The sequence below is a fragment of the Strongylocentrotus purpuratus genome, unplaced genomic scaffold (assembly GCF_000002235.5).
Source record: "Strongylocentrotus purpuratus isolate Spur 01 unplaced genomic scaffold, Spur_5.0 spur5_scaffold_9, whole genome shotgun sequence".
NCBI lineage: Eukaryota > Metazoa > Echinodermata > Echinoidea > Camarodonta > Strongylocentrotidae > Strongylocentrotus > Strongylocentrotus purpuratus.
The window spans coordinates 19,548,885-19,565,867 of NW_022145615.1; the positions used below are offsets into that span (position 1 = coordinate 19,548,885).

The window sequence follows — 16,983 nt, forward strand, 5'->3', positions numbered from 1 at the left end:
ATCCCAATCAACCATATTATGTAACATCTCCGGTAAAAAAATTATATCATATTCTGCTTTGCGTTTGTGGAAATCCTAGAACAGTATCAATGGTTTATAAAGAGCAATCCAACCGTGGTGATAAGGTCATTTGAATTAAAGCAGAAAAAGAAGAGAAACAGAATGGCGAAAGTTTCAAATAAATCGGCCCAATAGTATGGAAATTATGAATGTTTGAAACGTGAGACCAATATACAGGGTGTATCATAATAAAGGATATTGAAGTTTAATGACGATTTATATGAAAACTACTGATTTCATAATCAAGCACTTATGTCTGTTGTAAAGGACAGAATGTCCTCTTTTTAATGACACCCCAATCATACTTCTACTGTCACAGTTGACTGAATAACAAAGCATTGCTGTCCACCATGTCAAAGGTGCACTGTGACAAGTTAGCATTCAAAGATTAGTGCTTGTGTCAGCCCAGACATATTGAAATGCTGAACAATGAGTGGATTATGTGTCTAAGAAGGAAATGTTATCAAACTTGGCACAGTGCACCTTTCACATGGTGGACAGCAATGCTTTGTTATTCAGTCAACTGTGACAGTAGAAGTATGATTGGGGTGTCATTAAAAAGAGGACATTCTGTCCTTTACAACAGACATAAGTGCTTGATTATGAAATCAGTAGTTTTCATATAAATCGTCATTAAACTTCAATATCCTTTATTATGATACACCCTGTATACATCTACGCGAATCTCAAATTGATTGGCAGTGGAATGTGAAGTAGTAAAGGCCAACTTAGGTAGTCGTGTACAATATTTGCAGTAATATCTCGGGTTTTTTTCTCCTAAACGCCTTCTCCCTTCGAACACTACTTAAAACACTTTGTGGATAGCATATAGTTATAGGTCTTCTAAAAAGGAAAGACCCTTATGAGTCATACATGTTGACGAATTGATAATCTAGTCATTAGGTGCTAAAACAAATAGGAAATAATAATTTAATCATCGAACGATTTTTTTGACCCTATTGATAGTAGGCGAATTGTTCAATAGATAAACTGGGAATTAGACCGATTCGAAATTGGACTAAATGAGTAATTTACCAAATGGTTGGTAGACTTATCGGAAATTAGACCAGGTGGCTATTAGCCTAAATGGTCGTTAGACCAAATAATAAGTAGATAAAAAATGATAATTATACTTTTTGGATAGTAGACGGGCTGGGTGTAGACCATATGGGAATAGACTAATTGGATAGTAAACAAACTGGACAACACGCTTATTACACTTTCAAATGTCAAAGAAACTATAACGAACTCTAATTTCTTCTCTTTTCGCTTGTCCCCCCCCCCCCCTTTTTTTTTTTCTCAGGGATTTCCCGGTAGGAATATGAATAGCGCCGGATGCACCTGGACACTGGGTTTCTATGTTCAAGTTTGGCACAACCTAGAGGTAGTGGTGATATTCGGCTTAGACGTAGGTGGTAACAACGCGCTTAGTATACGTTCTACTTCCGGGCTTTTCTGGGGTGACAAATATTTGGGGACCGAGGGTTCCTTTAGGAGCTTCCGGGCTCCTTATACACGTCTCCAAGACACTTTCACGGTCTCTTTTACTGTCTTGGACACTTCTGCACTAAGTGATTTCCACATCAAATTCAGTCTTACACGTGAGTACATGTATTTCTTGATTTTAAAGTAGAAACAGGATGAACAGGTTTGTAATATCGGTTAAGCCAGGTCAACAATATATTTGCGTAAAATGAAATACTGTCATAAAGAAGAAAATTTGAATGCACTATTGCCAATAAATGAAATCAAATGTTCAGTGACTGAATTTTTGGTACACAGAATCGTTACAAAACCCTAAGCCTGTATAATGTATAACCTCCCTGCCAAAAAACGAGGTTGCGTTCCGAAATTGGGACAATATACACTCACTGTCAACAATACCAATGCATTACGCTCTTCTTTCTCAGTTTTCTTTCTTCTGTTCAAAGATCTATATATTAATTTAATAAAAGAAAACGAATAAAGATGTATATAGTTATATGTATGTATGAATGTATGAATGTACTTATGTATGACTTGTATGGGTGTATTTGTATGCGCATAGATATTCATTTGTTACGTTAAAAGGGATATGATGCCAAAACAAGTTCTTTAATCTACCAAAGTATTCGTTTAGGGTTTCTGCATGCTGCGTACCGTGCTGAAAGGACCTAACAAATACAATGGCTCCAACCAAAACTTGCTCTCACTTTCCTGAGGGAAAAAAAAAAATAAAAAATATTAACTGTGAATATTTCCTTTCCTCCTACAGTCATGAGGTTATAAGTATCTTTGTTTTTTCTTCTTGTTTTATTTTTTACAATAAAAAACAAATATTGTCATCCACAGCTAATTCCATGTATACAAGTGCTCCTGCTAAACAGACAGGACCTACCACCGCTCCAATAATGGAGTCAACTACTTCCAAGGCTATGCAAGCTGTAAGCACGACAGGTACGTCCTCATTGATTACTAGGGACTTTTAGATTTGCACGTCGACATACTGGACTGCTACGCGTGACGTCCTTTTAAGGCACTGTGAAGTCCTTTTAAGGCATTGTGACGTCCTTTTAAGGTACTGCCAGTGCCTTAAAAGGACGTCACACGTAGCAGTCCACTATGTCGACGTGCAAATCTAAAAGTCCCTATTGTCCCACCAAAATAAGAGGAAGACAGACAATGCCCCTCCTGTTTCTACTCACTGAAAGCAACAACAACAAAAATCAACCTTCTACTGCACCCTACCCACCCACTTTGTTTGGTGTGCGTTCCGCCACTGCCCCCTTCCCCTTCATCAAGAAATTCGGGATACGCCATTTGCTAGGTGTCCTTGACGTTAGGTTCCCTCGTATTAATTGCAGTAAAGTAGGCTATTTATTATATAATAGATATGCTAGAGGATTTTCTCCGTTCCCGAAAAGGGGGTCCTTCGATTCGCCTTTTCCGAGATTCAAGAGCCTCAAACTCAATGAGTTGAAAGTTTCAAAACGTAAAGAGGGAACGTAACGAGTTCACAATTTTTGTAAAATAGATTTTTGCATTAATTGACTCTAACATACCCCTTGAACACATATTTTGGCACATTTTTACAGCACATTTTTACAAAGCATTTTGGCAACAGATTGTCCAAATATCATTTTATTTGACAGCGAGGTGCCCGAACATATGTCATATCTTTTATATCAAAATAACATTTTTACCGCTTGTTCGCTTCACTCGCTCGCAAATTCTAGAAACGGGATAATTCCGGGCAACGACATGACCGAATATCTTCATATTTTTTGGCGCCGGGATGCCCGCACACATTATTTTATATCTTTTCTAGTATATTGATTTCAAAATAATGTTTTAACATATTGAACAATGTCTTTTGGGGGTGGGGGCTTGCTCGCAAGAATTAGGAATACAATCCCCGTAGGTGTGTACATAGCACTTCATAAGTTCCACAGTGATGTACAGGTAATATCTATGATAAATTCGGGATTGGGGTGACGCGAGACTTATTATATCTGAAAAATGTGTTGTGACCGAAAGAAAAAAAGGTTGAAAAAAATACTGATTTATTATACCTTTTTTTATAATTAGGTATGTCGGCTGCCGTAGGAGTGGTAATTGCTTTTCTTCTTCTAGTTTAAAAGGTAAAGTTCGTTTACAGGACACTGACTGATGATAAGAAGCGAGGAACACAGACATCGATTTGTTAATTTGTTTTTCTGTTTTTATGAACTTCTCGATGGGAAAATGATGTAAAGCGAAAATCTTGTCAATCTGTTCATTACAAAATAAATAATTTCACGAACCAACTTTAAAGAACAAAATCCAAACTTGACAGCAAAGCAGGAAGCTTAGAAAAGAAGACTAGTAAAAGTTTGAATGAGAACGGACAAAAAAAGAAGAAAGTTTTGAATCTTTAGAACACGTCATCAATATAGAGATTTTGTATTTTAAGTACTACATTTATAGCTTAATTATGAGTCCATTTTTACCTCTGACATTTTTACCTCTGACATTTTCACCTCTGATATTTTTACCTCATAAGTACATGATTACATTTTTACACCATGATTACATGATTAGTTTTCCATTTTTAAATTTAATCTGATCATTACTTTTATCTATATATAGATGACTCGATAATGATATAAAAGTATGAATTATTCTATCATTATATTTTTATCAGGTTTAAGCCTCCAGAACAAACATTTAAATGCATTAGTCTTATAGTTAAAGGTACTTAGTAACATTGTGATGGTTGATTTCACAAATCTGTTGAATCAGGATGCAAAACACATAAAATCATGTTTGTATGTATTAACACAGACGGTTCCAACGGGGAAATGGTGTTCACTTTTTTTTTAATGCGGATTCCTATAAGTAAAATGTTATGCTTACAACGATGGCACCGACCGACTTCTGATAAAGTGGGCCCAAATGTTTATGTTTTAGGGGCCCACTATTCTATTGCCCCAGAAAGCGGTAGGCCTCTTGACTTTGTAGATTACTATCATTTGGACCCTTTGGAGCAACTTCCGGGCCCCAGTGGTCTTCTGTGGGCCTTAACGTTTACCTTATTTCCTTGCATTGTTCATAATGGGTTTCTTACACCAAATGAACATTTACAGCCAACATTTTTGTTCTGATAAGCATAAAAACAATGGGGGCCCCTAAAACATAAAATGTGGGCACTTTGAGAACAATTTATAAAAAATCAGTCGATGCAATCATTTTAATCATCAACTTTTACTTAGGAAGCCACATTAAAAGAGAGGCAATTAAGACCATGACCCTGTTGGAAGCGTCTCTGTAACTCGCTTTTGCCGACTGGAACGGTGAATTGGTAGTTTTAGATTTACTTTTCTAGATGATTCGTTTGATTATTTTAGTTTGAAATTCCCTCCTTTATTTCAACCAATGTCTTTATAAAGCGTTTAACATTTCAGCACTAAAAGTGTTCTCACTGTTCTTCCTTGTTCTGAAATGATTTATGTTTTCTATCTTTTATTTTGATGTACAGTGTATTTTTATTCTGTTATTGTATGATTGTGGTGTACTTGGGGTAGAACAATAAGTAATAAATAATGTTGAAACTAAATAATTTTCATCATACTAAATAAAACTGCTACATGCTTTAGATGTTTTCACATTACGTTTCAAGTTGTAATTATTTTAGGTTAAACAAAATAATATCATCACATAATAAGTGGCGCATCCATCATGTAATATAGCAGACGTACGCGCCTCCCCCATTTTTTTCTTTTAAAAGACGACCAAGCAGGGATAAATGATCATTACGATAAACATTGGGAAGCTTCCAAGTATACGTCAACTTTGGCAAAGTTACATGCCACTTTCTCAAATAAGCTCATTGATGACTGACAAATGATGTCACAAGGGGAATGAGATCTGGAGGTTTTGGGGGTAGAGCTTAGCAAGTTTGTAAAAAAACAAATATTTCAAAAAATATTAAAAATTTATGAAACAAATTCAGAAGTTTACATATCAAAATATGAGATGTATGCAGGACTGCACACCAACAGGAATACACTTGTATTTCGATTTCATGGGCCCTTTAATTATGAGTCCATTTTGTACCTTTGATATTTTTATCTCATAATTACATGATTAAATTTGTACACCATGATTACATGGTTAGTTTGCCTTCGTTTTAGATTCTCTCACATGCATAGTCTCAATTTTCAAAATTCGTAGATGTTTCATTTACCTGATCATTACTTTTATCTATATATATGAATGACTCAAATATAAAATGCACATAATACACAGCAGTGAGGGCATTAATAAGAATTACCCACACAAGGTACCTTTGCACAGTCAAACACGCCTGAGGCGATGAGCGAGTAATTTTTACTAATGCCCGAACAAAATGATGTGTATTATTTGTTTTATAAGATGATGTTTTATTTGTTTTATAAAATGATGTTTTATAACAGTGATTAATGACCGGTCATAAGTGTTTGCTAATGACCGGTCATGAGTAAAATTACGTGCGAGGCAAAATGAATGCCTGGTCACGTGTACGCTCTCAACCAATCATTTCATTAGGATCATTTTATAATATTTAAGTATGAATCATTCTATCATTGTATTTATTGTTAAAGCGTATATTAAAGCGTATATTAGTCGTATAGTTAATTACATGTACAGAAGGCTCCAACAGGACAATGGTGTTCACCTTTTTTTAATGCGGATTCCGCCTAGGTAAAATGTTTTGCTTAAAACGATAGCACCGACTGACTTTTGATTAAAAAAAAATGTGCCCAAAGTAACAAAAATGCTGTCTTAGGGGCCCACCACTCTATTGCCCCGTAAACGTTAGGCCTCTTGACTTTGTATTAGTCGAGTATTCTGATCCTTTGGGCCTTTTTGGAGCAACTTCCAGGATCCTGTGGTCTTCTACGGGTCTTAACCTTTACCTTTATTGATAGTTTATAGTGGGTTTCATACACTAAACAAACATTTACAGCCAAAATATTTGTTCTGACATATATACAAAACAATAGTGGGCCCCTAAAACATAAAATTTGGGCACTTGTGGGATTTTATTCGGGCTGGAAAGGTGAATTGGTAATTTCAAATGTACTTTTCTTGATGATTTCTTTGGTTACTTCAGTTATGTTTCAACCAATGTCTTTAACGTTGAGGGTTCAATATTTCAGCGCTGACATTGTTCTTCCTTGTTTTGAAATAATTTATGTATTTTATTTTTTATTTTGATATACAGTGTATTTTTAGTTTGTAATTGAGTATGGTTGTTGTGATCTCAGGAATAACAATTGTTGAAAATAAATGTTTTCATAATACCAAATAAAACTGCTTACGGTTTAGATGTTTTACATGGTTTCAAGTTTTAAAAAAAAAAGTATAAAAATTATATTATCACATGAATGGCGTATACAGCGTATGAAATGGTACGACCCCCCCCCCCCCCCACTTTTTTTTTTTTTTTTTTTTTTTTTTTTTTTTTACAGAAGAACAATATTCAGACATAGTTTGTTTTTAAGTTTTTTGCATTAAACAAAATCTAGTGAGACGGTACGGTGATAAATACTGGGGCGGCGATCCAGGGGGACACGTCTCCCTCAATTTGTTTAGGGTTTCCCCTGAAAAATTTGAAAAAGTGCACACACAAAAAAGGGTATAGCAAATACTGACTAAAGACTGCAACACACTTTTAGGCTCTGGAGGTCCCAAGAGTGCAGCGTTTAGACTAATAAAAATGCAAAAATCATATCAAATATTGTAGAAAATCTTTATTCCTTTGGAATCATGTAAGTACAGTTTACACTGAGTGTTTACAAAATTACGAGTTATAGAAATATCAGTGCTACAAAAATGAATAGTCAGTAAAGAGTCACTACAACATAATCTATATATTTGCCAGGCTAACATTTGTCTGTTCAACTCCCATAGCGATATCAATATACACGTATATAAGAGGCCTAGAGTGGGAAATAGAAATCCCATCTATGCCAAAGCTCCCTACTTACTAAATTTACCTATTAAACTGATATTTACAACCATTCGGACTGCACACTAATCACCGGCAAAGTAAAAGAGAAGTATGAAAAAGGGTTCAGCCTATTGCTTGGTTATATACTATAGTTTTGCTAAAGAGTGTAATTTTGTAATATATGCAACAAAAGATCAAAACCCTGTGAGGGGTTACTGTCGTCATCTTTACCCTTCTCATTCATTATGCTCCCTCGTCCCTCACACTGGTGTGCTAATTGAGGGGGGCTTGGGGCAGTTCCCCCCCCCCCCCCTTCCCGAATAAAATTCAAACGTTTTTCTTACTTTTTTGGTAAATTATACTTTTTTATGCGTTTATGGAAAATGACAAATCCCAAAGTTTCCAGTCAGGCAAAAAATATGCTTATTTAGAAGCCTACATGTAAGGGCCCGCTAGAGGGGGGTTCAAGCCCTTCCCTCTGCCCCTGGACCCCATGCAAATTTACACTTGACTCGCTACGTTCTACCTGATCATTAATATTTTGCCCCCCCCCCCCCTCTCACTTTGAAAAACGTTCCACGGGGCATGCATGTAAATATAAGAGTGGTGGTGATGCAGATCTTTTTTCTTCTGCCCCACCAAACGTTTTGCTCATTACGCCACTGGTCCCTCGCATTTCCCCTCGCCCCCCCCCCCCCCCCCCAGTCATGAAAAGAAATCGCCGCCCCTGACTACCCAACTAGTTTATTTTCATAGTTTACACCCAGATTGTCTACTTTCCACATGGTTTGATAATCATTTCATCTACTTATCATTATGGTCTCATTTCCATATGGTCTAATCTTTCAATATTATTGTCTACGACGCATTTGGTCAATTGTTCATTTAGTCTAATAACCAGTTAGTCTAATTCCCAGTTTGCCTAATGCCCATTCGTCTACCATCCATAAGGTCTAATAATCATTTGATGATTATTATCATTATGATTAAATTATTAATCGCCCATATGGATAGTAGATAAACAGGGAATTAGACTGTGTTAAAGAAGAAGTTGAGTTCTGGTCATGCGATTGCATTGTGAAAGAAACGGTGTGGAATCGACCAGAAAAGGTTGATCATTGATTATGGACCCCTTTGAAGACCAGCTTTTAGCTGAAAAGGGTGATCCTTCCCATACGTGGAAAATAAATTTAAAAAAATAGAAAATAAAAAAATCTAGCATATAAGAATTTGTGTGTATTGCAAGGTTCTGGAATCATCAACATGAAAAGAAATGTTGCCAAGTCTTGGTAAATTCACAAACACTGTACACAGAAAGATGTATATGGGATTACACGAACACGTGGCGTAAAAATCCTACCCTGGATTTTTACGATGTTACATGACATATTTAGAATATGAAGGCATTTGAAGAGCCATGCTTTTCAGGGAACATGTCTTATCTGATGTTCTTCCACACTTGCATAATAAGAATGATAATGCTCACAAATTATTTTTCACCTGTTCCCAGAACTCAACCTTCTTAAACAAGCTTCTGGCTTTAAACAGACGAAATACATGTTATATACAGCAGATCATCCCATACTGACATAGAGTTATATACAGTCAGCAAATTTCCAAAATAAACATTTACTTTTTTACAAAAATACACCAAGAATACAAATTATTTTAGAAAATAGCCTGTTATAGCCCAATTGTATGAAAGACACCATAGCATATTATGTACATGTAATGTTGATTTATATTCAAAGTTGAGCTAAAATTGCTCAAATCGGTTTTATATACAGGCAAAAATATATATTTATTTCAGTTATTTCTAAAAAATATGGATATTTAATAACAGAAGTAAAAGATTCATTAAAAAATATATTATTACAGAAGCAAAATAATCTTAACACAGAGAATGAATACACAGATACTCAGAATCACTGCTATATCTTTTAAGTGAATCACAGAATCTGCATTTTACATTTTATTTAAAGTACATAGATCTACAAATATAAAAAGACTTCAAATGCATTAATTTTTGGCTATAATGCATCAAACTGCAGAGTCTCATGGACTTATACTTATTCAATTCAATTCAATTTATTTTTGTTTCCATCAAAACATTACAAATCAATTATAAACATTTAGAAAAATTTATGAATGCATATTGGAAACAGAAGGGTCCACTAAAAGCAATGCTTGTACAAGTGTGAACACCTCAAATGATACTTAGGAATAATGAGTAATTATATCAACAAGCTCGTAACTACAAAAGGAACTACAAAATAGGGGGAATAGGGGGATATGCCAACAGAGACGAGAACGGGACAAGACGGTACCTTACATGGCAAAGATAAGAGAACACGGTCACAATACAAAGAGTAGACAAGGCCAAATACAAGAAGTGAGAGATCTGGGGTACAGAAAATAATACAAAATGATGAGCTACACGTGAGGTTGAGAAGAAGACTAGGAAGGAGAAATGTTCATTAGAAAGGAGATAAGCACGAGATGGCACAATATAATATATACAATTACATTTTTAGTCAGTGAGTAGAGAATGATTTTGTATTCAACAAAAACAACAACAACATATAATTCAATGAGGTTTATATGATTGTATTAAAAACAATTTGTTTTTCTTTTCTTAAAAGTATTAATCAATGGAGTATTTTTTTTTTCATTACTTAAAGAATTCCAAATCTTTGGACCTTCATATATAAATGTTTTTTGAGCCAATAGAGGGTCCGCAATAAGAAAAAATGTCAAATTAAGCTTCTATTTATAAACTTATATCTCCTTTAACATCCCAAAATTTCTTCCATGCATCTTCACCTGCATCTTAAATTGTCTTCATCCTCCTACTTAGTGTCACTGGATACTTTGTCCTCTTCTCCCTCCTCCTCCTCATCATCATCATCATCCTCCTCCTTGTCATGATCATCCTCTTCATCATCATCATCATCATCATCCTCACAGACCTCATTATGGTGATTATCGTTCCCTTGTGATGGGTGTTCTGCACTATTATGATAATTAAACTGATCCCCAGTTACAACGGTGTTTACATTTCCATAAAAATTTACAATAACAGGTTGGTGTTTGTTTTTATTACCACGCTTAGCCGACAGTTGCCCTGATTTCGTTTTGCGGGATGCATCTTTATTATTTCTTGTTGTGGGTTGTGGTTCTTCTGCTTCAGCCGACCCCCTCCATACTCTATCATCATCACCCGTAGCTCGTCCATCATGATCCTTCACCTCTTTATCAGTGAGTAGCCTTTGGCGTTCATCAGGATCCTCCCTGGCAGTTTTGCCCACATCTTCCTCATCATTTCCTGTCCCAACCACATTTCTTTTGGTTTTCTCAGAATCAAGGCTCGTTGGCATGTGCTCACCATTTTCGTGACTTATCACAGAACTTTCTTTGCTTCTTAAAGTTTGCGGCTTGTTGCTTATCCCAAGTCCACAGTTATTCTTTGAAGGTCCATCTTTCTCCTTCATTTTTGTAGGTTGTGACTTTTCTGCATCAGCTGAACCCCTCTGATTTCCCTCACCAGCTTCTCCATTCTGATGCTTCACCTGTGCATCAGACAGAAGCCTTTGAAGTTCTTCCCTGCTTCCATCGTGTTCATCATCTCCTCCCCTAATAACCTTGTTTTGGGGGGCTCCATCAGCACCAAAGCTGATTGGCCTAAGCTCATTCTTATCTTGACCAATTACAGTACTCCCTCTGCTACTTAAAGATGCACCAGGCAATAGTGTTGGACGTTTATCGGATTCCTCCTTGCCATCACTTTCTTCATCGCGTTCTCCCCTACCCATTTCAATTGGAAGTTTTTGGAAATTCATACCATGTGAATTGCAGGGTGGATCGTTTGCCACAAGTAGAACTCTGACTACTTCTGATACATCAGCTGTTATAGGATTCGTTAAGGGACCACTACAGCATTCATCCTCACTATCATGGCATTCAGCTGGGAGTTCACCATTAAGCTCAAGGTGCTCTCTGCTCTGACCTGGACGTGACTCTCTGAAAGAAAAATATCAAATAATATTCAAGGGTCAGGTTTGATTACAAATATCTTGTTTTATAGATACAAACAGGGTCGTACGCAGGGGGGAGGGGGGTTTGGGGGTTCAAACCTCCCCCCTTTGGTATTTTTATGTGTGTAAACCCCCCTAAAAAAAACTAAACCCCCCCTCGTTTTTGTTTTGTTTTGTTTTTTTAAATTAAAAAAAAAAAAAAAAAAAAAAAAAAATTATGCCCATGGCTAACGTAAAGTGACCTTACCCCCCCCCCCCCCCCAACGAAGAAAAATGTCAAATTTTCAAATTTCGAGACCAAAAAAAAAAAAAGAAATGTCCGCTTACCCCCCCCCCCCCCCCCCCCCCCCCCCGACTCAGCGACTTTTCGGTTGGCTGAGTCGTTGCGATTTTTTTTGGGACTACCAACAACAAAAAAAAAAAGTGTCCGCTTACCCCCCCCCCCCCCCCCCCAACTGAGCGACTTTTCAGTTGGCCGAGTCGTTGCGATTTTTTTTTTGGACTACCAACAACAACAAAAAAGTGTCCGCTTACCGCCTAACAAACATACACACAAAGGTTGTGACAAAAACTTGTACAAACTTACATATCCGATTGTGAGCCTCTACTCTTTTTGCAACATAAATAGACAGGTATCGCACTGCCGCTGATGAGTACGACAACCAGACAGACGATAATGATGACAGTTAGAGACACACCTCCAGTCCTTTTAACTGATGAAAGAAAGAAGACATACCGGTATACACATATTCAGGCGCGGATCCAGGATTTCTTAGGGGAGGGGGCCCAACTTTTTTTTTTTTTTTGCCCGAAAATTTGAAAATCGCGCCGGCCGAAAAGTCGCTCAGTGGGGGGGGGGGGGGGGGGGAGGTAAGTGGACATTTTTTTTTTTTTTGGAGTCCCCAAAAAAATCGCAACGACTCAGCCAGCTGAAAAGTCGCTCAGTGGGGGGGGGGGGGGGGGGTAGTGAGCACAAATTTTTTTTAAATTTTAAAATTTGCACCCCCCCCCCCCTTGAGCGCCAGGGGGGGGGGGCCCAACCCCAAAAAAGGTAAAAATCGCGTGATTTTGCATGATTTCTTTCTCAAGGCCCCCCGGGCCCCCCCCTGGATCCGCCACTGCACATATTAGTGTGTGGTAAAAGCATGAATAGAGCCTTACAATAAACTACAGAAATAATAGATGGACAACATACAATCTTCATCATAGATTAAAAGCTAGCAGAACTCCTGTAGTGTACTCTGAAACAATAAACAATAAAAACTTGTCAACTGGTGAAAAAATGATTGAAACTCTTTGCTCATATTTTAGAACATTTTTTCTTCTTTTCCTGTTTGATACTTAAAGTCAGAGATAAGCCAAGCCAGAGATAATCGAGCTTGATTCTATAGGCCTGTCTCCATCTGCTTGAGGTTGCCAAATAACCTGCTATTTTCAGACTTGGGATATTATCATGAAGCTCTAAATTGCATCTTCATCAGACCAATATTTCCAAAATATTTCCCAAATAGCGGGATATTTTGGAAACAAGACCACAATTTCTCAGGATATTTTCTCGTCCAAATATCCTGCTAATTGCAACTGCGGGCTGATGAAGACACAAATTAACTGGCTTATTTGCGATCGGGTTAGTTAACATAGCGGGTTATTTGGCAAACTCTGATGAGGACAGTCCTTTTGTTCTACTGCAATTCCAACAGGTAAAAATCTTGATGGATGATAACAGATCATATTCAATTTTAACTTTATACTACATGCACTACTACTACTACTCATAAGAAGAAAATGAAGAAGAAGAAGAAGGAGAAGAAGAAGAAGAAAAAGAGGAGGAAGAAGAAGAAGAAGAAGAAGAAGAAATAGGAGAAAGTGAAGAAAATCTGAGAAATTGAAGAAATAGAAGAAAATCTGAGAAATTGAAGAAATACAAATAATAGAAGGGAAAAAAAAGGAGGAGAAAAAGAAAAGCATTTCTAATGAGGCATCAATCAAATACACTATTCTGAGGTGCAGACAGGCGCATACGCAGGATTTTTTCAAGGGGGGGGGTTTTAACATTTATAAATCGGGCCGAAAATTTTGCAACGACTCAGCCAGCCGCTGAATAAGCGGGGGGGGGGGGGGGGGGGGGGGGGGGGGGGGGGGGGTAAGAGGACACTTTTTTTTTTTATTTGAAAATTTGACATTTTGCTCCGTTGGGGGGGGGGTAAGGTCAGCTTTTTTAGGTCAGCCATGGGAATTTTTTTTTTTTTTTTTTTAATAATTAAACCAAAAAAAATCCAAAGGGGGGGGGGGAGGTTTACACACAGAAAAATACCAAAGGGGGGGTTTAACCCCCAAATAAACCCCTGTGTACGTGCCTGGGTGCAGACATCACAGAGGGACATTTCTGAGAAATAGGAGAAGAAGGAGAAGAAGGAGAAGATGAAGAAGAAATAGAAGAAAATTGAAGAAATTGAAGAAACTGAAGAAATTGAAGAAAATCTGAGAAATTGAAGAAATAGAAGAAATAGATGAAGAAAAAGGAGGAGAAAAGAAATGCATTTCTAATGAGGCATTAATCAAATACATTATTCTGAGGTGCAGACTCCACAGAGGGAAATTGTGGAGAAATATCAACTTCAATGGAAGAATGATAAATGAATGAAAGCTAGGGGTAGGGGAATGAATGTTTAACAAATATTTAACCATAACATGATGAGAACATGACAATACCTGGAAACACAGGAAATGAAGATGTCTGGGATACGATGGCAGATTGAGTTGGTTTTTGCTGATTTGCCAGCCAAGCCAGGCATGCAGGGTTGGTTTTGGATTGCTCAGCCACTCACATCTCTGATTGCAAAGATCTGGGTTTTGTGGATCTCTGTAAAATCTACAGACAACAAAATATTTTTTTGGAAAAAAAAAAGATTTGTTTTTTGTTTTACTCAAATGTTTAACTCAAATAAATTGGAGGAAAGCAAAAACTTGCCTTCAACCGCAACGGCAAGACTGTACAGAATTAGGCAACAACTATATACATTGTACAGGGCATTACACTAACAAGGTGTCCGGGACATATTGACGACCCAAAACTTAACCCCCAAAATTTCACAAATTTAACATAGAGCTCAACCTGGACCCCTGTTTAAAAAATGTTTGTCCCCTGAATATACAAAAAAAATAACCATATCAATAACAACAACAAAAAGATAAAGAAATTACAAATTACAAGAAATAAAGGCCACTAACAGACATGTACAGCTACTAGAAAAGAAAAAAAAGAGAGATAACAGCTCTTACCCTTGAAGACATTCACCACACTGGCGGTCAGTGGTCGCACTGCATTCCCGAGTTAATACGGTCTTTTCGCACACTCTGCACGCCAGACATTCATAGCGATTGTAGGAATAGTGGCCCTCGGGACATGGGATGCAGACGGCATCACCATTCTCTCCATCCCCACAAAACTGGAATTGGAATTTTGATTTAATAATTTATTAATCAATTTATTTATTTATTTATTAAAACATCTTTATACAGGATAATATGTTCAGGTATACTGTTTTTCAACTTGGTCCTATTAACATTAAAAAGCAAATAACATATGAAGTGTAAACAAAGTTTCAAATAAAGCCCATAGGTCAGTTTAAGCACACAAACATACATGTACATGCATATTCCTTCTTTCTTTCTTTTTATGTCTAATCTAATTTAAATTCTTATTTAAAGGCATTTCAAAAGTGTTCATATAATAATGATAATAATAATAACAACCTAGGCTTGTATAGCGCATTTTTCGATATGATATCATCATTATTTTCTTCTTCTTTTTCTTTTTTTTCTCATCCTCTAAATAAATAGTCTATGGGCTTTATAGGCATTTAAGATTGGTGCCAGCTAGGGAACGAGAAAAAGTACTGATTTATTCAGAAAGTTCATTGTTACTCCTGCTACAAATTGTTACTACATCACATACATATAATTAGAGTACACAAATTCTACATGGAAATTTGAAGAGGGAAGTTACCTTGTCATGTTCGAATCCAGGTTCACATTGCACACACATCTTGCACATGCCATCTCTTCCCAGAAAGAATCTACGTCCTTCGCAATCATCCAGGCAACCTGGAGCTTGTGGATCTATTTCTAATTCACCATTACACAAGGCCTAAGGAATTAAATTGACAGATATATATATGACAATTCTTATTTTTATCTCAATGTAGTTTACATTCTTTGTGTATTCTTTTTTAGTACTAATTATGTTTCAAATGTACTTGCAAAATTGGTCTTTACTACTACAGTACTAGACTAGCTAAGCTATATTAGTAGTCCAAGTTTACATCATTTGAGTAACATGTGGTTCATGGATTAATTGATGGAGTTTGAACTTATAGTTTAGAAACATGTTTTTATGTAAAGTACACCCGGTGAGTCTGGCCAGACTAGTTTACAATACAACATACACTGTATGCAGGAGAATAATCATGCTCATATCATGCATTTAATAATAAAATAGATCCACACTACGACTTAATTTGGAAACAGAAATCATTTAAAATCAAGAGACTTACCTGTACACTGCCAGATGCGAGTTGGAGGCATAGCAGTTTTAATGAAACTTGCAGAAGTAACCTGACCTTGAGATTCCAACCCGATATTTCCAATTTATGATCACAAAACTCCATCGCGATCGTCATGATCTTATTACAGCTGATATACAAAAGCTCAAAGATGTACCAGTAGTGTCCATAACTAAGCCCTTTAGGCTATTTTTCAAAGTTCCTTTTTTGAAAGAGGTCAAAATGGAGATGACACGCCCATCAACATCATGGACATACGACTAAGACAGTCTAGTACTAGTCTACAGTACAGTGAAATATATTAGTGTTGATCAACATGTTGCATCATCAAAATCATCTCCAGGCCAGCCACAGAAACACTCACAAATCGTTCCTTTTTCAGATTTCGGGCAAATTCATCTCAAAACTAGTAGATGTATACTGATTCAAAACCGAAGATCAAACGTTATTAATACAAGCAAAAGAAAATAAAACAAGTTTGGGTACAGCAAACGCGTCCTCAATTATATGAGGTCATTTCTCGATCAACGGGGATTTCCCCATTCAATGCAGTCGTGCTTACCAGCGGTTTTCCATGTTATGCTCCTCCACGCATCGTTTTTGTATACGGTCAATAAACTTATTTTTTTAAAACGACTGCTATTTGCCGGAGCTGTGCTGAGTTCCTATCTACGAAAGCTAATGGCCACGTTATTTTAAATATTGTAATTTTTTACTTATAAATAAAATAAATAAATAAAATTATTGTTCAACGAAATACCAATCAACTTTAAAAATTGACCTAAATTACTGACTTATCTTAGTTATTTGAAAAATACCAATTAATAAACTTGATCGAGCCTCTACAAAAGCTCAGCCTAAACTTTCCCTT

General features: G+C 36.6%; 1 protein-coding gene across 2 annotated transcripts; it reads right to left on the reverse strand.

Annotated features, from left to right (window-relative positions):
• Nucleotides 1–10,170: 10,170 nt before the first annotated feature.
• On the reverse strand, nt 10,171–16,697 carry LOC100894053 (tumor necrosis factor receptor superfamily member 27). 2 transcript variants are annotated; one of them, XM_030977433.1, is made up of 6 exons: nt 16,104–16,697; nt 15,557–15,697; nt 14,830–14,996; nt 14,260–14,419; nt 12,134–12,260; nt 10,171–11,533 (listed from the first exon to the last, which is right to left on the reverse strand). In XM_030977433.1, exon 6 carries the CDS (start codon nt 11,350–11,352, stop codon nt 10,363–10,365), a length of 990 nt encoding a protein of 329 aa, XP_030833293.1. In that variant the 5' UTR covers nt 11,353–11,533; nt 12,134–12,260; nt 14,260–14,419; nt 14,830–14,996; nt 15,557–15,697; nt 16,104–16,697; the 3' UTR covers nt 10,171–10,362. The 2 variants fall into 2 exon arrangements, with proteins under 2 accessions (XP_030833293.1, XP_030833294.1); XM_030977434.1 differs by having other exon boundaries at nt 16,104–16,689.
• Between the last annotated feature and the right edge of the window lie 286 nt (nt 16,698–16,983).